The sequence below is a fragment of the Stenella coeruleoalba genome (genome assembly GCF_951394435.1).
Source record: "Stenella coeruleoalba genome assembly, chromosome: 10".
Taxonomy (NCBI): domain Eukaryota; kingdom Metazoa; phylum Chordata; class Mammalia; order Artiodactyla; family Delphinidae; genus Stenella; species Stenella coeruleoalba.
Genome location: NC_137156.1, coordinates 66,034,480 through 66,056,466, shown reverse-complemented (window position 1 = coordinate 66,056,466; position 21,987 = coordinate 66,034,480). Strand labels below are relative to the sequence as shown.

The following is a 21,987-nucleotide window of genomic DNA, read 5'->3' as shown; positions in this document are numbered from 1 at the left end:
AAGTCAAAAACATTAGCATCATCCTTAACTCCTCTCTTATGTACCTTATATTCTGTTCATTAACAATTCCTCGGCTTCCCTGGTGATGCAGTCGTTAAGAATCTGCCTGCCAATGCAGGAGACATGGGTTCGAGCCCTGGTCAGGAAGATCCCATATGCCACAGAGCAACTAAGCCCATGCGCCACATCTACTGAGCCTGTGCTCTACAGCCCGTGAGCCACAACTACTGAAGCCCGCGCTCCTAGAGCCCATGCTCCACAACAAGAGAAGCCACCACTATGAGAAGCCCGTGCACCACAACGAAGACCCAACACATCCAAAAATAAATAAGTAAAAGTAAATTTTAAAAAAACACAAAAAACAATCCCTTTAACTTTTTCCTTCAGAATATATCCAGAATCCAAACACATCTCACCATCTGCTGTGCTGTGCTCTGATGGAGTCCAGCATCTCTGACCATGACCTTTAGCCTCCTCAAGGCTCCCTGCTTCGTAGTCTATTCTCAACCCGCAGAAAGAGGGATTCTATTAACTCATAAGTCAGACTATGTCAATCCCCTGCTCAGAACCCCAGAATAGCTCCCATCTACTTCAGAGGAGAGACTGACAGTGGCATTTACAGTGGCACACAAAGTCCCGCTTGATATGCCAACGTTACCTCCATACCTTCCTAACTCTGCTCTAGCCACAAAGGCCTCCAGGTGGTTCCTCAAACAGGCCAGGCACAGGCCATCTCATGGCTTTTGCATTCTTTTCTTTTGCCTGGAAGATCTTTCCCCCTCCCCCCATATCTATGGATATATCACTTCCTCCACTTCTCAGTTCTTGAATCCAGTCACCTTCTCAGTGAAACTGTCCTTTACTCACCTAATGAAAATTGCAAATTCCTTGCCCCCCAATATTCTCTAATCCTTTTTCCAGATTTATTTTTCTTCATAGCAGTTATCACAACTTGATACACTATGCATTTTTCACTTATTTATCTTTGTTATGTCCTGTAAGCTCCACAAGAACAGGGACCTATGTGCTGTGCTAACAGCTGTCCTCCAGCACCTGGAAGGGCGCCTGTCACATAGCAGAGCCCAATCGACTTCTGCGGAGTGAGTGGAGGAACGGGAGCTTAAGGGAGGAAACACTCAAGTCCGGGAAGACTTCTGGAGGAGTAAGTCCACCACCCGTCGCCACTCCCAAACACCGCCCACGAGGCGTCCGGGCCCGCCCCGCTCCCTTAAGCCACGCCCACGGAGGCGGGCTGCGGCCGGAAGCACCTCCCCTCGGCGGAAGCCGGGCCTGGCAGGCGGTCTAGGCCCTCCTCCCGACCTGCCCCGGGCTCATGCCCCTCCCACCCGAAAGTGGGTGAAAGGTCGGCGGCGGTGCCGCCGCGGCTGGGGCAGTGGAGCGGAGCACCTGGGAACCGACAGGCACGGCGACTGACGGACGTACCATGGCAGACCAGGCGAAGCCCATTAGCCCGCTCAAGAACCTGCTGGCCGGCGGCTTTGGAGGCATGTGCCTGGTGTTCGTGGGGCACCCACTGGACACGGTCAAGGTGCGAGGATGCTGGGGCGCGGGCTGGAGGGAGGAGGCCCGGGCAGGGCGCGGAATGTAGGGTCTCCCGCGAGGCTCGGTCTGGGATAGAAGCGGGGTCCGTGGGAGCTTCCGTGAGAAGTCTAGGGAATCTCCCTTTCGGGGGTCGGGGAAACTGTTCCTGCACCCCAGAGAGCTGGACGTTGCAGAGTGAGCAGCCTCTAACCGCCCACCAAGGGCTCTTGATTTAAAAAAAAAGTTCTCTGTTCGGAAGCCTCTTCTGATCTGGCGCCACTTCTTTGAGGATGGTAAAGAAAGAGCACCGCCCCAAAGCTCTGACTTCTGAAAACCCTAACATTATCAGCAAGGTTGAAAAAGGCATCTGTAAATCCCGCTTCAGGAAGAGAGCTAAAGACTGAGGCAAGGTTATTCCAGACATGTGTTTTGACACATTCCTCTGGGCCCAGAGTGCTCCATCACTATCTCCTTTGAACCTTTCTTGACCATCTTCAGCCTGTCACCCCATGTTAGCCTGAGTGGCCTCCTGTGGGAAGCGATGATGTCCTCACTGACTGAGCTCCTTCCAGGGAAAGCAAGTGATCAGCTTTCCCAGGGCAAGGCTGATCCCCACAACAACCTGGTGAGGAAGCCGTGGTCAGATTGAGGCTCCAGGAAGGGGGAAACTCATCAGAGCTTGTTCCCTGCTTATCCTCACATTATGCATCAACTCTTTCCCCTGCAACACTTTCAGCAAGGCCTTGCTGGAGACCAGAGTCCATACCCTGTGACTTAGCATTCAAAGCTTCATCCTAGTTTTCTAACCTTATTTCTGCACACACTTGGAGGAAATTGACAGATCATGGCCAGGGTGAGCCTGTAGGGAGCAGGCATGAAGCCTGTGTAGGAGACTTATTGGAATGTTGGATTGGGTTTCCTCCACAGGGAAATTGCTTTGGGGACATTCTCCAGGCAAGTTTGGGCAGCAAGCTCTTTGCTGCCTTTCATCTAGGAGAGGATCTGGGGTCATTCTATCACAGGACCAGAATTAAGCGACTGGGCTGGTTTGGGCACTGTGAAACACAAAATCAGATGTTTATTCAGTAATTGGTAAATGCCATGTGTGTTAGGGCTTCCCAGACAGTGGTCATTCTAAGCAGCACTGATGTAAGGGAGAAGAATTGTCTGGCCTCTCTACTCTTGATCTTGTTAGTTCTAGGCAGCTGGAGCCTCTCTTTAAAGAAAAACGAATCCCTGTTGCTCCCTAATACAAATGTTGCTCCTACCTCCATATCCTCTTGTCCTTCCTCCCCAATCAGATGTCATTCCCAGGAAGGGCCCGAGGACCTCTATACTGAAATGGAAATGACTGAAAATGCTCACTGCATTTTTTTTTTTTTTTTACGTTACGCGGGCCTCTCACTGTTGTGGCCTCTCCTGTTGCAGAGCACAGGCTCCAGACGCGCAGGCCCAGTGGCCATGGCTCACAGGCCCAGCCGCTCCGAGGCATATGTGATCTTCCCAGACCGGGGCATAAACCCGCGTCCCCTGCATCGGCAGGCGGACTCTCAAGCCACTGCATTTTTAATAGCCAGAAAGTCCCCTTTTAGCTTAAGCCGAAACCACAAATTGCCCACTACTGTCCTTTTGACCTCTAAGAGCCAGGTGGCCTCCAATCAAAGCTTGGCCTAGAGGCACTTTCAGAGGTCCGAGGCGACTAACTGTGGTCTGGGAAGGCAAGAGGTGCAGCACTTCAGTTTGGAAAGGCTTTATGGCACGTGATGAAGGGCTGGCTGAGTTCTGACTGGAGAAGTAGGGAGACCCAGACATTCTGGGTAGGGGGAAGGCAGGAGTGAAGATGGATATAGGCTTGATAGTGGGAGCAGGCTGTAAAATAAGACCAGCCGTGGAGGACTTTAATGTTCTTGCTGGGCCTGGGTGGCGGATGTCATGATGAGACATGTGAGATTTATACAAAATCACAAAAAGGTATCAGTCAGAAGTTGTGGTCTATTTCTCTCTCTCTACTAACTTGGACAGGTTGTGCCTGACCATGGAGGATCTGAAGACCAAATAAGGGATTTTGGATGCAAAGCAGCGGGAGCCTCTAGACATTTCTACTGTTGTGTCCCATAAACTCCTCAGATATGCATGTCACCTCCATTGCCTAGAGAGTGAGTTCCTTAGTTTGGGACATAAGGCCTTAACAAAATCAAGAATGAGAAATTTAAAGTAATAGAGGAACAGCATGATGAAATGGTGTCTTGGAAAAGTTAGTATGATAGCAACCTGAGAAGAATTAGGAAGCAGAACTCAGAGCAGGAAAAATAGCAAGGAAAAAGACTGCAGAAGTATATAACTGGGTGTATCAGTTATCTCTGGTGGTGTAACAACTTATCCCAAAACTTAGTGGCTTAAAACAACAACAATAGGGACTTCCCTGGTGGTCCAGTGGTTGGGACTCTGTACTTCCACTGCGGGGGCCACGGTTCCATCCCTCGTCAGGGAGCTAGGATCCTGCATGCCGCACAGCATGGCCAAAAAATAATAATAATAACAAGTGTTATTATTAGGCGAGGATGTGGAGACCTCGGAACTCTTGTGCACTGTTCTTGGGAATGTAAAATTGTATAGTGACTGTGGAAAACAGTATGCCATTTCCTCAAAAAATTAAAAATAGGATTACTATATGATCCAGCAATTCCATTTCTGGATATATACCCAAAAGAATTGAAAGCAGGGTCTTGAAGAGATATTTGTACTCCCCTGTTCATAGCAGCATTATTCACAATAGCTGAAACATGGGAGCAACCCAAGTGTCCACAAATGGAAGAATGAATAAGGAAAATGTGGCATATACATACCATGGGGTGTTATTCAGCCTTAAAAAGAAGGAAATTCTGGGGCTTCCCTGGTGGCGCAGTGGTTGAGAGTCTGCCTGCCGATGCAGGGGACACGGGTTCGAGCCCTGGTCCGGGAAGATCCCACATGCTGTGGAGCGGCTGGGCCCATGAGCCATGGCCGCTGAGCCTGCGCTCCGCAATGGGAGAGGCCACAACAGTGAGAGGCCCGTGTAAAGCAAAAAAAAAAAAAGAAGGAAATTCTGACCTTGCAACCACATGGATGAATACTGTAAACATTAGGCTAAGTGAACTAATTTACTAATTAATAAACTAATTCAGTTTTATAAGGCAGAAAGAATTCTGGATGGTGGTGATGGTTGCACAACGTTATGAATGTATTTAATATCACTGAACTGTACACTTAAAAATGGTTGAGATGGTAAATTTTATGTGTATTTTATGACAGTTAAAAAAAAAAAAACAACAACCCAAACTGGGGGGATTTCCTTGGTGGTCCAGTGGTTAAGACTCTGTGCCTCCACTGCAGGGGGCGCGGGTTCGATCCCTGGTCAGGGAACTTCCGCATGCCATGCAGTGTGGCCAAAAAAATAAAGAAATAAAAAATAAAATAAAATAGTTAAGGGAAAAAATGGGCAAAGGATCTGAATAGACATTTCTCCAAAGAAGATATACAAATGGCAATAAACACATGAAAAATATTCCACATCATTATCCATCATGAAAATGTAAATAAAAATCACAGTGAGGTACCACCTAACACCCACTATGATGGCTATAATTGAAAATAAATAAATAACAGGTGATGGGATGTGGAGAAACTGGAACATTCATACAATGCTCTTTGGAAAACAGTCTGGCAGTTCCTGAAAAGGTTAAACATAGAGTTAGCATATGACCCAGCAATTCTCCTGTGATGGTTAATTTTATGTGTCAACTGGGCTGTGGGGTGTTCAGATATTGGTCAAACATAGTTCTGGGTGTATCTGTGAGGGTGTTTTTGGATGAGATTAGCATTTAAGGTAGACTAAGTAAAGTAGATTGCCCTCCCTAATGTGGGTGGCCCTATTTCAGTCAGTTGAAGGCCTCAATAGAACAAAAAGCTGAAACTCCTCCCTCCTGACTGATTGAGCTGGGACATTGGTCTTTTCCTGCCTTTGGACTCAAACTGAAGCATTGGCTCTTCTTAGGTCTTGAGGCTGCCAGCTTTTTTTTTTTTTTAACACCTGTATTGGAGTATAATTGCTTTACAATGTTGTGTTAGTTTCTCTGCCAGCTTTTGAACTGGGACTTGAACCATCAGCTCTCCTGGTTCTCAGGTCTTCAGACTTGAACTATCCTATTGACTTTCTTGGGTCTCCAGCTCACTGATTGCAGGTCTTAGGATTTGTCTGCCTCCATAATTGTGTGAGCCAATTCCTTATAACAAACAAACAAATAAATAAATCTACATGTCTTATTGGTTCTATTTCTCTGGAGAATCTTGACCAATACAATTATGCTTGGGTAATATAATATCCAAGAGAATTGAAAACATAATATCCACACGAAAACCTGCACACAAAAGTTTATAGCACCATGATTCATAATAATAAAAGTGGAAAAAATGTAATTTGTCATTAGCTGATGAGCAGATAAACAAAACATGGTATATTTGTACAGTGGAATACTATTTACCCATAAAAAGGAATGAAGGACTGATATATTCTACAACATAGATGAACTTTGAACACATTATGCTAAGTAAAAGAAGCCAAGTGTGAAAGACCACATATTGTATGATTTATTTATATGAAATATACAGAATAGGCAAATCCATAGAGATGGAAGCTATATTAGTAATTGCCAGGGGCTGAGAGAAGAGGGGAATGGGGAGTGACTACTAATGGGTGTGGTGTTTCTTTTTGGGGTGATGAAAATATTCTAAAACTGATTATAATGAAGGTTGCACAACTCTGCAAATACACTAAGAAGCACTTAACTGTATATTTTAAATGGGTGAATTTTATGGTATACGAATTATATCTTAATAAAGCTGTTTAAAAAACCCCAATACTGAACCAAAGACCCTCTCCTTCAACCAAAAGCAACAAAAAGATGCTGGCCAGGACTGTACTAATCTGAAGGATTGGCTTCTGTGTGGTTCATTCACAGGCTGGCAGTTAGTGCTGGCTGTTGTCAGGAGGCCTTCTTTCCTCCACACATGACCTCTTCAGACTGCTTGAGTATCCTCATAACATGGTGGCTGACTTTCCCTAAAGCAAATAACCTGAGATGAAGACAGGCAGAAGCTGACCTTTCTGTCACCTAGCCTTGGAGAAGTCACATAGCGTCAAAACCACTACATTCTGTTCGATAGAAGTGAGTCACTGAGTCTGGCCCACATCCAAGGGGAGGGGAATTAGGATTAACCTTTTTTTTTTTTTTTTTTTTTTCTGTACTCGGGTCTCTCACTGTTGTGGCCTCTCCTGTTGCGGTGCACAGGCTCCAGACGCGCAGGCTCAGCGGCCATGGCTGACAGGCCTAGCCGCTCCGCGGCATGTGGGATCTTCCCAGACCGGGGCACGAACCCGTGTCCCCTGCATCGGCAGGTGGACTCTGAACCCCTGTGCCACCAGGGAAGCCCAGGATTAACTGAAGGGGAAGAGTATCAAAGAGTTAGTGGGCATATTTGAAAACCATCACACTGGGTAAGAATAGGTGAGGACTTGGCCTAGGAGAAGACTTCAGATGGAGAGAGGAAGAAATAGGATTCTGGAAGACTCTTGAAGGAACTCTCCAAAAGCCTTGGTGCCTATGTGAATAAGAGGAGGAGAAGTAACAGGAAGTGGTCGGATGCTAGAGTTTCAAATCCTGAGAAAGAGGGTAGCCTGATGGCTCTGGCACAAATGGGTGCTTCATCAAAAGGATGAGATTCCGGAAGTGATATGAATAGGGACAGCTTCTCCAGGCAGTTTGAAATGTAGCCCAAAAGGTGGGGAGAGAAGGTCTGAAGATGGCTGAGTAAAAGTCATCACTGAGCAGAAGCTGAAGTCCTGGAATCTGAGTTTTCTAAAAGGGATAGTGGAACAGATGAGTAGGGTACTTAGCCTTGGAGGACGCCTGGAGTAGAAAAGGAGACAAAGGAAGGAGTACCAAGAAGGGAGGTTTAAAGAGAGACAGTTTGAAGCATTGGATACACCAAAAGGTGGAGAAGGATGAGGACCAAGAAAAGTAGGATCAAATCCACCTCACTCCAAAATAACTTTGTTGAACACCTTACCTAACCACCGACAAGGCACTTCAAATGGGTGTGGAGAGTGCCTAGAGCTGAACTGAGCTTTGCATTCACTGGCACATGATTTGAACTCACTAAACCCAGCCTCCTCATTTGTAAACTGGTAGTACCTATTCCACTGGATCATTGTGGGATCCATTAGATAAGAAATAAATAGCAAAAGTAAGTGGCTGAGGAAATCAGAGGAACTGTGACTCTCTCCAAAAGCATGCTACTAATGACTTGTGAGTACAGGGTTTGAATAAACTGGGGGAAAGAGAAGTCTGAATCCAGCAGATAAAGTGAATGCTGAAGACATGCACAGAGGTGCAGCTTTCTCTGTTAAGAGTTTAGCAGACAGTTGGGCCATTGCTACCGACAGGCAGTTCTGATTCTGGGAAATGACTGTATTTTAACTTCTGGTTTCAGGTCCGACTGCAGACGCAGCCCCCAAATTTGCCTGGACAGCCTCCCATGTATTCTGGGACCTTTGACTGTTTCCGGAAGACTCTTATGAGAGAGGTACGGAATCTTGGTGCTGGGCATTTCTCTTATTCAGAGGAACAGTTTCACAGGGTTGATTTATTACTTCTCTGGGGGATAGGGTGACTTTGCATAGTTCTGTTGGAGGTCTAGCCCACAGCTGTGGCTCTCTCACCGTGCCCTCCTATTGTCATCGCTCTGGAGTCTGATAGTTCCAGCTACTGTTTTATGTGAATGACTGAAGCTAATAAAATGGTTCTAAAATGGTTCTCTCTTTTGGAAGGCACAATTTAGACCACAGGGAATTCATGAGGAATAGTTGGAGACGTGAAATAGAAGAAAATGCAAATCTGGATCAGTCAGTTTGACAGGGATCAGTGTCAGAAGTTCACATAAAATCTGGAGGAAGAGTCAGCCAGTCTGAGGAACAGTGAAAGAAGCTAGCAGAGTCTTCAAACCCCTAGACTAAACTAACTAAAGGAAACTAAATTGATTTGAGGTTATTGAATTACATAGTAATTTTTCAGATATTTCTTAAAGTGAAAACATGGGATTTTAAAAAAGGTTTAATTACTAGTGATGTTTATTTCTGACTTCATTAGCACATATGTGACAAGACCTTGTTGAGAACTTTTCCTTTGTTTCCTAAAATATAACTCTAATATGAATAAATATATATGTAGTGTTTATTAAATATACAGAAACTGAGAAGTGGGTGTCACCCAGATAAAGAGGGGATGCTGGTGATTGATGGACTCGGTCTGGGAGGAAAAGTTGTTCCCAGGGTTCATGCAGGACCCAGGCATGGGAGGAAGATTTTGAGGTGGAGTCTACCCAACCACCCATGCATGAGACGGTGCTGCCTTTTCTTCTGTAAGGCTCTCTTCCTTTCATCAGCCCAGCATGGAGTCTGATCGGTGTCCAGTGGAGTCTTTGGGCTTCAAGTCAGCTAAGAGTTCTCTGCCTTTACAGAGAGGCAGGATTACATGCCTCTTGGTCAGCAAATGTTATTGAGGACCTATTCAGCGCCTGGGCAGTGTGCTGGGTGCTGGAGGCCTGGTGAGAATGGCTCATATAAACCCAACTCTCTGCAGAGTTGAATAGGCTTCCTTAGTTTATGTTTGTGCTTGTCTCTGGGTTTTGCTGTGCCAGATTGAGCTCTCTGCTTTCTGGTGCTGCCAGACGGGTCTTGGTTGTGCTGCATGGAACTGGGTAGGCCAGACAGTGGAAGGAAGGCTAGAGGAGTTGTTGGGAGGCGTGGGTTTGGCCCTCAGGCCTTGGGCATCCTCTCAGCCCAGGTGGGAAGCTGTGGGAGGGGCTTTTGGAGGGCTTTGTCACCTGCTGCTTTTGCAGATCCTTCTCAGAACTTTCTCTTCCTATTCACCTTTCCTATTTACCTCCTCTGCACTTTGTCCTTGGTGAGTCTGCTTACAGCCTGTAGTAGTGCTAGACCTTTGCAGGATCTGGGAGGAGTACTGACGGGTACAGTTGTGCCCCTTGAGTTCTGGAAAGAAGATGGGTTGTGAATGGCCAGGGTCTGTAGCAAAGCAGGTTCTCCAGCCTAGGTCTGTGGACCCTCTCAGTGTGCAACTCCACCCTATTTCTCCTGCTACTTTCTGTAGGGAGCAACTTTAACATTTTTTTGTGTTTTGTTTTAAAAATTGTCCCTTATTTGTATTAAAATGATGCAAGCACTTAGTTTGCTACTGAAGGACTTGTAACAAAGTAGCCCTCCCACCCCAATTCTCTAGAGGTTACTTTCAGCTCTCTCAGTTATTAATACTGTTTTCTACCGAGATGCATACGTGTATTTTATACATTTAAAAATGTGTTTTAAAACTAACACAGGGACTTCCCTGGTTCCCTGCAGTGGTTAAGAATCCACCTGCCAATGCAGGGGACATGGGTTCGAGCCCTGGTCCGGGAAGATCCCACATGCCGTGGAGCAACTAAGCCCGTGTGCCACAACTACTGAGCCTGCGCTCTAGAGCCTATGAGCCACAACTACTGAAGCCCGTGCACCTAGAGCCCACGCTCCACAACAAGAGAAGCCACCGCAATGAGGAGCCCGCACATGGCAACAAAGAGTAGCACCCGCTCGCCACAGCTAGAGAAAGCCCAGGCGCAGCAACGAAGACCCAATGCAGCCAAAAATAAATAAATAAATTTATTTTTTAAAAAATATAACTAACACAACATTGTAAAGCAATTATACTCCAATTAAAAAAAAGAGAGAGAGAAATGTGTTTTCGCTACCTATTTGTGGTAGATGATTTTAACTCTTGCATTCCTTATCACCTTTCTGCCCTGCCCATATAATTTTATCATACTTTGTGGTTTAGTACAATTCGGTGTTTTCATGATTACAACTTTATATGTGTTTTTCTCTGTTAACTAAGTAATGTTCTATGATGTGCGTTTCATTTCTTGTACAACTTTTTGTTTTTCTTGAGGTTGGGTTAAAAATTGCATCAGTTTCGTTTGCTTGTGTTTCTTTGAATCTCTGCCTCTGTCATCCTGTACCCTGAATGCCCTGTAGAATACCTTTTTGTTTGGTTTTCCACACTGCCTAAATAGTTATAATCTGTTGTTCCAATGTTTATTGTTTTGCTTTGTTCTTCTTGGGAAAAACAAACTCTTCCTGGAGTCCTCTATCCTCATACTCCCACGTAGACTGGTTTCTTCCCAGGCCCACTGTACCAGACACCATCCTGGAAATCCCCTTCATCTCTCTTGGGCCAAACTCGTGGTCTCCTGGGTCCCATATCTTCCTCTTCCTTGATTTACTAACTTGTTTGGTTGGGATATCTATTTGTCTTATTTATTGGCTACTACATAGTTGCTTTCATTATCAAACTGTACTAGTGAAAATTGATGTGCAGTCTTACTATTGTCTTTAACAATACAAACCCCATGTCTTTTTTTGGGGGGGGGCACACTGGGCGGCTTGAGTGATCTCAGTTTCCCGACCAGGGATTGAACCTGGACCACAGCAGTGAAAGCCTGGAATCCTAACCACTAGGCCACCAGGGAACTCCCCTCATGTCTTAATACTTCGGAAATACAAAAATTTCGTACACCTCTAATGTCACCCCAAAGAAGTCACATTGTACGTTCTGTTTTGTAGCCTGCTTTTTATTTATTTATTTATTTATGGCTGCATTGGGTCTTCATTGCTGCATGTGGGCTTTCTCCGGTTGTAGCGAGTGGGGGTTACTCTTCATTGTGGTGTGTGGGCTTCTTATTGTGGTGGCTTCCCTTGTTGCGGAGCATGGGCTCTAGGCACGCAGGCTCAGTAGTTGTGGCTCGTGGGCTCTAGAGCGCAGGCTCAGTAGTTGTGGCGCACGGGCTTAGTTGCTCCACAGCATGTGGGATCTTCCTGGACCAGGGATCGAACCAGGGCTCGAACTTGTGTCCCCTGCATTGTTAGGCAGATTCTTAACCACTGCACCACCAGGGAAGTCCCTGTAGCCTGCTTTTTTTTCACTTAGTAGTCTCTTCTCATGTTACAATGTGATTTTATGGCTATGTGATAGTCAATTTATGGAATTCCCATAATGTGTCTCAATCTCCTATTTGAGAATTTTTAGGTTCATTCCAGAATTTTGCTACTTAATAAATTCCTGATGTCATTCTTTTCTATATCTGAGTATTTCCTTAGAATACATTTCTAGACAGAGAATTTTCTGATGAAAGTGTAAGCTACATATTTCCAGATTGCCTTCCAGAATAGGAGCTGTTTTCAGTTTCTCCAGCAGTGTATAAGAAGACAACTATTTCTGATAAATGTGGGAGTATTCTTCCTTTTAAAAGCTCTCCTTGCTTGGAGGGGAGGTGAGGGAAGGAGGCCACAGGTCAGAGGACACACTGCTTCCCTGTTTCAGTGATGTAAAAGCTGTGTCTGTAAACAGCTTCCACTTCTGTGATTCCTTGCAGGGCATCATGGGTCTGTATCGGGGCATGGCCGCCCCCATCATTGGGGTCACCCCCATGTTTGCCGTGTGCTTCTTTGGGTTTGGTTTGGGGAAGAAACTGCAACAAAAACACCCAGAGGATGTGCTCAGGTGAGTACTTACAAGCCTGGAGGACTCAATGCTGTTCTGCCTGGTGGTGTGATACAGGTTAAGGGAAAGAACCTTGGCTGACAGGCAGTGACTGTCCTCCTGGGTCCCTAGGGCTAGCTCCTGGTTGCTCCACGTGAGGGAGGTACTTGAGTTTTCCTTTGCCCCATGAACCAAAAGGGAAAAAGAAAAACTCAGATCCCTCCCCCACCGCCTTATTAGGTTGTCATAATTTCTTCTGTGAGGTAGTATCGCTTAACTCCACAGCATTGGGAGGTCTGAATGCTAAAATGTGTGTAAAATGCCATGAAGGTACCTGGTGCTGCAGTAATGACAGCAGCAGCCTTGTTTCCCATCACCTGGTTGGGAGAAGGGAAGGTTCCAACTTTTGTTTTACTTCTTTTTTTTTTTTTAAATTATTTACTTACTTATTTTTGGCTACATTGGGTCTTCGCTGCTTCACGCAGGCTTTCTCTAGTTGCGGTGAGAGGGGGCCACTCTTCATTGTGGTGTGTGGGCTTCTCATTGCAGTGGCTTCTATTTTTGCGGAGCACGGGCTCTAGGCATGCAGGCTTCAGTAGTTGTGGCACACGGGCTCAGTGGTTGTGGCTCTTGGGCTCTAGAGTGCAGGCTCAGTAGTTGTGGCACACGGGCCTAGCCGCTCCGTGGCATGTGGGATCCTCCCGGACCAGGGCTCGAACCTGTGTTTCCTGCATTGTCAGGCGGATTCCTAACCACTGCACCACCAGGGAAGCCCTTCATTTTAATAACATAATTATTTCAGATATTGGTTACTCTGGGTTTTTTAAAAATTTAATTAATTAATTAATTAATTTGGCTGCATTGGGTCTTTGTTGCTGTGCACGGGCTTTCTCTAGTTGTGGCAAGCGGGGGCTACTCTTCTTTGCAGTGCACGGGCTTCTCATTGCGGGGGCTTCTCTTGTTGTGGAGCACGGGCTCTAGGTGCGTGGGCTCAGTAGTTGTGGTGTGCAGGCTTCAGTAGTTGTGGCATGCAGGTTCAGTAGTTGTGGCTTACGGGCTCTAGAGTGCAGGCTCAGTAGTTGTGGCGCACGGGCTTAGTTGTTCCGCAGCATGTGGGATCTTCCCGGACCAGGGCTTGAACCCGTGCCCCCTGCATTGGCAGGCGGATGCTTAACCACTGCGGCACCAGGGAAGTCCCTGGTTTCTCTGTTAAAGTGAAATAAATTAGTATATTTCCTTTCAGTAAACTTTAAGTTAGATTTGGGTGTGAAGAGGCAGATGAGGCAGAATTATAGTTCAGAATTTACAAAGTAGTTAATGAAAACAGGCTTCTTGGGATGCAGGGGAATTCTGAGTTGAAACATGGGATGACAAGGCACACTCAGTCTGAGCCGTGCAGGCTGACAACTCCTGGGAGGGGCTGCAGGCAGCACAGGACCCTGGCTAGACTTGGGATTGGGAGCTCAAGCGAGGCAGCCCAGGGTGCCATGTGGTTGTTTTCTGTCACTACTTCAGGCCACAGCAGGCTGAGTAAGGGTCTGGACATAGATAGAAATGCTCATAATGTGAAACTCTATTTTTGGAGTCCTTGTGACCCTCTGAATGTGACCAGCTTCTATAAAAAGCCACAGGTGGCCCCAAATGTGGGTGTGTGGGGCTTCCTTTTGAAACTGTGTTTGACTGTTGGTAGTCCAGATGTCCTATGGACACATGTCGTCTTTGAGCACCTGGTCTTTTAGCTCATGTGTCAGCTCACAAGGGCCATGCACAAGAACCCCCGTGGGGTCACTGCTAGTACTTCAGCCTGTAGGTTGTATTGCCTATATTATGGTGTCAGTCCTCAGAGAAGCACCCTTCCTGCTTAAGCAAAGGTTGAGACACTCAGGTTCCTGCCCCCATAATCCTGCCGTGCTCTGAATCCTGAATGTCAACCCTGCCACCTTCCCCTCCCTGCAGTAGTGTTTGGGGACAGTATGGAAAGGAACATTACCAGGACCTTGGGTCCAGCACTCACAGATGCTTCCCTCATGTGGGGGTGAAGGGTGGCAGAATGGGCCACCCATGTAGGGTGTCTGCATGGTACCCTGTGCACACATAGACCCTGTTCAGAGGAAAGTCCTCAGTCCCGGGAGATGGAGGTATGTCCAGCCTAAGGTCTGGGCATACATGGAAGAACAGATGTTGGTCTCATGAGGGGAGGTTTTGTTGCTGAGAGGACTCCTCTTGGGGACAGCAGTGTGAACTGAGACTGTAAAGGAGGCCATGAATGAAAGCAAGTCTCCTGACTGTTGAACAGTCAGCTTGTGTGCTGGGCTTGCATGCCTGAGGTAGTTGTGTGAGTGCCTGGAAAAAACAGGACCATTGAGACTGGTGCCCTGGAAGGAAGGACCCGAAGTGGATGTCTCCCTTTCCCCATCTGACATCTGTTCTCTGGGTTTTGGGCTCCTTGTAGTGTGGGACAGGCCTGAAGCCTCAGCTATCAGAGGCTTGGGGTTAGGAGGGGCCTGCGGCCCAGGCAAGAAAGTGAAGTTTTTCAACAACATTTGCTAAATTGTGGGGACACTATTGAAATGCTAATTGTAGCTCTGTACTCCACTGCCTCCAGACCAGTCTGGTATAGCTAATCTTAGAAAGAAAAGGAGATGCCAGAGGTGGGACAGGCCGTGACACCAGGAGCCTCCAATTCCACCAAATATTCAATGTGGTTCATTCTGTGAGGGCCATGGTGAGGATCCATATCTCTGGCCACTGGGGGACTATTCCCTGCATGGAAGGCCACAGGACCCATCATGTCTGTGGGTACCATCCCTGACTGGGCCCTTCCCAGCATCTTACAGCACATTCCTCACAACTGGCCTGGCTGGCCCCCTTAGCCTGTGCAGGCGGCCACAGCCATTCCTCTGGCCTTGACACCGTCCTTTGTGAATCTTGGCTTAAAATGTTCTCAGGCCCTTGGTGATCCAGAGGAGGCGAGATTGGAGGGGAACTGGGGTTGATTGAGGTCTGCATTCTGGGTTAGAGGCTTTTTTCCACAGCAACCCTGAACTTTACAGATCAAGGCTCAGAGAGGCCAGGAAACTCGTCCATAGTCACTGTGCATGGCAGGCCGGGGAGGAAACTTCTCCCATGGGTGAGGCCATCTGAGTGTGCATGTGGGCCTCGTGACCAAGCTCATATTGCTCTTGGCACTGAGACCCCTGCCTTGGGAAATTTGATGTCAGAATATACCTAGACCTTGGGTTTTGTGTGAAATATGCTTTATTTGTTCTGGACTTCTGCCCAGTCCAAGTACTTATTTTTTTCTTTCAAAGTCCTCTTTGCTGGGATTGCCTCTGTTCTGGGTGGTTAGTCACAGGTTCTTGCCTCTTGTTTTTTTTCCAATATAGCTACCCCCAACTATTTGCAGCTGGGATGTTATCTGGTGTATTCACCACGGGAATTATGACTCCTGGAGAACGGATCAAGTGCTTGTTACAGGTGAGGGTGTGATCTGGGGTGGGGGGGATATGATTTGCGGGGAGGTGGGAGGTGGCTAGCTTTTTCCATTGGGTATACAATTTTGTGTGGATGTTTATGTCCTTTCACCCTTTATAAAGACTTCAGGTCAGGTGTGCAAAACAGTTTCAAGGTTTTCAGGAACATGGAAGGAATCGTAGTAGAATCAAGAACCAGAACAGTGCAACAAATCAAATGTCACACCTGTGACGGGTGAGCTCAGACTTATCCACCCTAATTAGCAGCTACTTCAGGAACTCTGAAAGGTGAGTCATGTCTCATCAGAGGTGGAAGGGAGGCTGCTCCTGCCTAACATGTTAGGTCTCTGCCATTTGCCCAAAGGCTCAGTGCCCTTAAAGTGTCTGGCTTGTTCCCAGGCCAAGGGTGTGAACTGACTGCCTGCCTTACCACACAGGGCTCCTTTTTAAAAAACTGTTACTGCTTTTTTCTTCTAATGGCTGAAGCAATTTAACACACAGTCTTTACTAGAAAAATTTTGGTAATGCAGAGAAGCACACAGAAAACAATGTATTTATCACCCATGATACCACCCCACTGTTATGCTTTCTGTGTGAATTCTTCTAGTCTTTTTGGTAAACTTGTATTAAAAAAAGTTATCTTTTGAAATAAAATTGGGGTCACATATTGCAATAGTTTTGTAACCAGTTTTTTTCATTTGATATGTCGCAATATTTTTGTGATTTTTTTTCTCAAGCGTCATTTTCTGTATTTTATATCAATACATGGCTGTCATTTACCCAATAATACCTTATCTGGGGACATGACAAATTATATGCCATAGTGAAGATCTCTGTAAATAGGTCTCTGCATGTGTTCCTGATTATTTTCTTAGGATAAATGTCTAGACTTGAAATTAGTATGATTAAAGGTAGGTACTTTTTTTTTTAAGGTTAAAAAGGTTTTTAATGCATTTTACTAAATGGCCTTCCTATAAGTCTGTCATTTTCTATTCCTGTCAAAAGTATAAGAGCTCTTACTTCCCAGCAGATTCTGTGGCATCTAATTTACAATCTCTGCTAGTCTGATGGGTGAAAAATTTGCATCGTTTTAATTTTTATTGCTTTTAATTGTCGGTGGGGTTAATTTTTTTGATGCATATTAGCTGTTTGTATTTTTCCTTTGTGAAATGCCTATTTGTGTTCTTTGCTCATTCGTTTGTTTTTCTATTGACTTATAAAAGCTTTGGACATGTTTGAATTTATTATTTTGTTTTATTTATTTATTTTTGGCTGTGTTGGGTCTTCATTGCAGCGCAGGCTCTCTCTAGTTGCCGCGAGCAGGGGCTACTCTGTTGCGGTGCACAGGCTTCTCATTGTGGTGGCTTCTCTTGTTGCAGAGCACGGGCTCTAGGCGCGTGGGCTTCAGTAGTTGCAGCACACGGGCTCAGTAGTTGTGGCACGCGAGCTCTAGAGCGCAGGCTCAGTAATTGTGGCGCATGGGCTTAGTTGCTCTGCAGCATGTGGGATCTTACCGGTTCAGGGATCGAACCCGTGTCCCCTGCATTGGCAGGCGGATTCTTAACCCCTGTGCCACCAGGGAATTCCCCAATTTATTATTTTTTAAAATTTTTATACAATTTTTAAAGGTTACACTCCATTTACAGTTATTACAAAATATTGGCTGTATTCCCCAAGTTGTACAATACATCCTTGTAGCCTGTCTTACACCCAATAGTTTGTGCCTGTCACTCCCCTACCCCTAAAACCTTTGGACATATTAAGGTTATTAATTTCTTATCATATTTGGCAAGTCTTTTTCATGCTTTGCATTTGTCATTTAATTTTGTGCATTTTTTAAATTAAATTTTTTATTTTGAGATACTTATAGATTCACATACAGTTGTAAGAAGTAATACAAAGGGAAATAAAGAAATAAATAAAACAAAAGGATCTCATGTACCCTTTACTCAGTTCTTCCACAAAGGTAATATATTGTAAAATTATAGTACAATATCGCAACCAGAATATTGACATTGTTACAGGCAAGATACAGAACAATTCCAACATGCCAAGGATCCTTCATGTAGCCCTTTAATAGCCACATTCACTTCTCGTACCCCACTCCAGTCCTTAACCACTCCAGCAACCACTAATCTGAATTCTATAAGCCTGTAATTTCAAGACTTATATAAATGGAACTATACAGTATGTAAACTTTTCAGGTTGGCTTTTTCAACTCAACCTAATTTTCTGGAGATTTATACAGATTGTTGCTTATATGAATAGTTTATTCCTTTTCAATAGTGCATGGTGTGGATGTACTAGAAATATGTTTAACTTTTCATACATTGAAGGACATCTGGGTTGTTTTCAGTTTTTGGCTATTATAAATAAAGAAGCTATAAACATTCATGTACAGAGGTTTTTCTGAGAAAATCAGTCTTCATTTCTCTGGGATAAATGCCCAGGAGTATAATTGCTGAGTCATGTGGTAGTTGCATGTTTAGTGGGGGTTTCTTTGGGTTTTTTTGGCCACACCGCACCAGCATGTGGAATCTTAGTTCCCCGATCAGGGATCAAACCTGTGTACCCTGAAGTGGAAGCGTGGAGTCTTAACCACTGGATCTCCAGGGAAGTCCCATGTGTGTTAGTTTTTAAAGAAACTACCAAACAGCTTTTTCAGAGTAGCTATATCATTTTACATTTCCACCAGCAATATATGAGTGATCCAGTTTCTCTGCATCCTCACCAACAGTTGGTGTTGTCACTGTTCTTAATTTTAGCCATTCTGATAGGTGTGTAGTGATATCTCATTTAATTTGTATTTTCCTAATAGCTGAGGATGTTGAACATCCTTTCCTGTGCTCATTTGCTATATGTATATCCTGTTTGGTGAAATGTTTGTTCATGTGTTTTGCCCATTTCTAATTGGATTATTTGTTTGTTTGTTTGTTTGTTTTGTGGTATGTGGGCCTCTCACTGTTGTGGCCTCTCCCTTTTGTGGAGCACAGACTCCGGACGTGCAGGCTCAACGGCCATGGCTCACAGGCCCAGCTGCTCCGCAGCATGTGGGATCTTCCCGGACTGGGGCACGAACCCGTGTCCCCTGCATCGGCAGGCGGACTCTCAACCACTGCGCCACCAGGGAAGCCCATTTGTTTTTTTATTATTGAGTTTTGAGAGTCCTTTATTCTAGATACTAGTGCTTTGTCAGATATGTGGTTTGCAAATATTTTCTCCTAGTCTATAGTTTGTCTTTTCATCCTCTCAACAGAGTCTTTTGAGCAAACATTTTAAATTTTGATGAAGTCCAGTTTGTTAATTTTTCTTTTATGGATTGGGTTTTGGGTGTTTGGGGCATCAGGTCTTAAGAACTCTTTACCTAGCCTGCAATCCCAAAGATTTTCTAATATGTTTTTTCCAAAAGTTTTATCTATAGTTTACCTTTTACATTTAAGTCTGTGACTCCATTTTGAGTTAATATTTGTATTATGTATGAAAATTAGGTCAGAGTTCTTTTTTTTTTTTCTTTTCCCTAGGGCTGTCCAATTGCACCATACCATTTGCTGAAGAGACTTATCTTTCTTCCACTGAATTGTGTTTGCATCTTTGTTAAAAATCAGTTGGGCATATTTGTGTGGGTCTACTTCTGGGTACTCTAGTTTCTTCCATTGATTTATGCTTCTGTCCCTTCACGAATACTACACAGTCTTGATTAGTATAGCCATATACTAAGTCTTGAAATTGACTAGACTGATGCCTCCCACTTTATTCTTTAAAAAAAAAATGGGGACTTCCCTGGTGGCGCAGTGGTTAAGAATCCGCCTGCCAACACAGGGGACACGGGTTCGAGCCCTGGTCCGGGAAGATCTCACATGCCTCGGAGCAACTAAGCCCATGCACCACAACTGCTCAGCCTCTGCTCTAGAGCCTGAGAACCACAACTACTGAACTTGTGTGCCACAACTACTGAAGCCTGTGCTGCTTCACAACAGGAGAAGCCACCGCAATGAGAAGCCCCACGCACCGCAACGAAGAGTAGCTCCCGCTTGCCGCAACTGGAGAAAGCCCGCGTGTAGCAATGAAGACCCAACACAGCCAAAAATAAATAAATTAATTAATGAATGAAAAAAAATTGTTCTAGCTATTCTAATTCCTTTGTATTGGGTTGGCCAAAAAGTTCACTTGGGTTTTTCCATAACATCTTACAGAAAACTTTTTGGCCAACCCAATATTTCTATGTAAATTTTAGGGTAATTTAGAAAATTGAGAAAAATCTTGCTGAGATTATGTTAAACCTATAGGTCAATTTGGGTAGAATTAACACATTATTTTGAGTCTTCCAATACATGGACATGTTATATCTCTCCATTTATTTAGAACTTCAATTTCTTTCATCAGCATTGTGTAGTTTTCAGCATATAAGCTCTTAATGTGTTTTCTTATATACCTAAGTGCTTCTCTCTTAATCTGACTTTGTAAAATGGCATTGTAAATGGTATTATAATTTTAATTTTGTTGTCTACATTTTCATTGCTAGTTTGTAGAAATACAATAAATTTTTGTATGTTAATTTTGTATCATGTGAACCTTCCTGAATGCCCTTATTAATTCTAGGATTTTTTTTTGGTAGATTTCTTGGGATTTCCTATGTAGATAATCATGTTATTTGCAAATAGGGACAGTTTTATTTCTTCTTTTCTAATCTATTTACCTTTTATTTCCTTATTTCACTGGCTAGAATTTCCAGTACTGTGTTGAATAAGAGTGATGAGAGTGGATATTTTTACCTTGTTCCCAATCTCATGGGGAAGTGTTCACTATTTCACTGTTAAATATGATGTTAAGTGTAGTTTTTTGTTTGTTTGTTTAGTTTTTTTGGCCGCACCACACTGCATGCAGGATCTTAGTTCCCTGAACAGGGATGGAACACGGTGTCCCCTGCAGTGGAAGTGCGGAGTCTTAACCACTGGACCACCAGGGAGGTCCCAGATGTAGTTTTTTTGATAGATGCTCTTTATCAAGTTGAGAAAGTTACCTTCTATTCCTCTTTTTCTGAGAGTTTTCTCATAAATGGATATTGACTTGTGTCAAATTCTTTTTCTTCATTTATTAATGTGATCATGTGATTTTTCTCCTTTAACCTCTTATACGGTGAATTACATCAATCGGTGTTTGAATCCTGAACCAATTTTGAATTGCTGGAATAAACCCCCCAACTTGGTCATAGTTTATAATTCTTTTTATATACTGCTGAGTTCTATTTTCTTATATTTTGTTAAGTATTTTTGCATCTATAGTCATGAGAGATACTAGTCTGTCAGTTATTTTTCTGTCTTGTCTCTATCTGGTTTTGGTATCAGAATAATGCTGTCTTCATAAAATGCATTGGGAATTGTTCCCTCTTCTATTTTCTGAGAGGGATTATGTAGAATTGGTGTTAATTTTCCTGTAAACATTTGGTAGAATTTTATAGTGAAACCATATAGGCTTGGAGATTTGGGGGGAGGAATTATTAAATTATGAATTCAATTTTCTTAATAGTTATAGGGCTATTCAAATTACTTATTTCATATTGGGAAAATTGTGGTAGTTTTTTTTTTTATATTTTATTTATTTGGTTGTGCCAGTTCTTAGTTGCGGCAGGCGGCCTCCTTAGTTGTGGCTTGCCAGCTCCTTAGTTGTGGCATGTGAACTCTTAGTTGCGGTTGCATATAGGATCTGGTTCCCTGACCAGGGATCGAACCTGGGCCTCCTACACTGGGAGCACGGAGTCTTATCCACTGCGCCACCAGGGGAGTCCCTGTGGTAGTTTTTGGTTTTGTTTTTTTTATCTAAGTTGTCAAATGTGTGTGTGTAAAGTTGTTTGTAGTAGTCCCTTATTGTCCTTTATACATTGGCAGATTCTGCGGTGTTATCTTCTGTTTTATTCCTGGTATTAATAATTTGTAGGGCTTCCCTGGTGGCACAGTGGTTAAGAATCCACCTGCTCATGCAGGGGAAACGGGTTTGAGCCCTGGTCCGGGAAGATCCCATATGTCACGGAGCAACTAAGCCCATGCACCCCAACTACTGAGCCTGCACTCTAGAGCCACGAGCCACAACTACTGCAGCCCTCGTGCCTAGAGCCTGTGCTCCTCAACAAGAGAAGCCAGTGCAATGAGAAGCCTGCACACCACAACGAAGAGTAGCCCCCGCTCGCCACAACTAGAGAAAGCCTGCGTGCAGCAGCGAATACCCAACACAGCCAAAAATAAATAAATTAATTAATAAAAAAACAATAATTTGTGACTTCTCTCTTTTTTTTTCTTTGTCAGCCTCACTTGAGGTTTGTCAGTTTTATTGATCTTTTCAAAAAAGATTTT

General features: G+C 44.3%; 1 protein-coding gene across 1 annotated transcript in view; it reads left to right on the top strand.

The window, feature by feature from the left end:
• Window positions 1–1,309: 1,309 nt before the first annotated feature.
• SLC25A20 (solute carrier family 25 member 20) overlaps window positions 1,310–21,987 on the top strand; it is a 31,707-nt gene continuing 11,029 nt past the window's right edge. Inside the window, exons 1-4 of the mRNA XM_079932882.1 lie at window positions 1,310–1,549; window positions 8,071–8,163; window positions 12,061–12,188; window positions 15,554–15,644. Of these exons, the coding sequence (XP_079789008.1) occupies window positions 1,445–1,549; window positions 8,071–8,163; window positions 12,061–12,188; window positions 15,554–15,644 (417 nt within the window). The 5' untranslated portion in view covers window positions 1,310–1,444. The remainder of the gene's footprint in view (window positions 1,550–8,070; window positions 8,164–12,060; window positions 12,189–15,553; window positions 15,645–21,987) is intronic.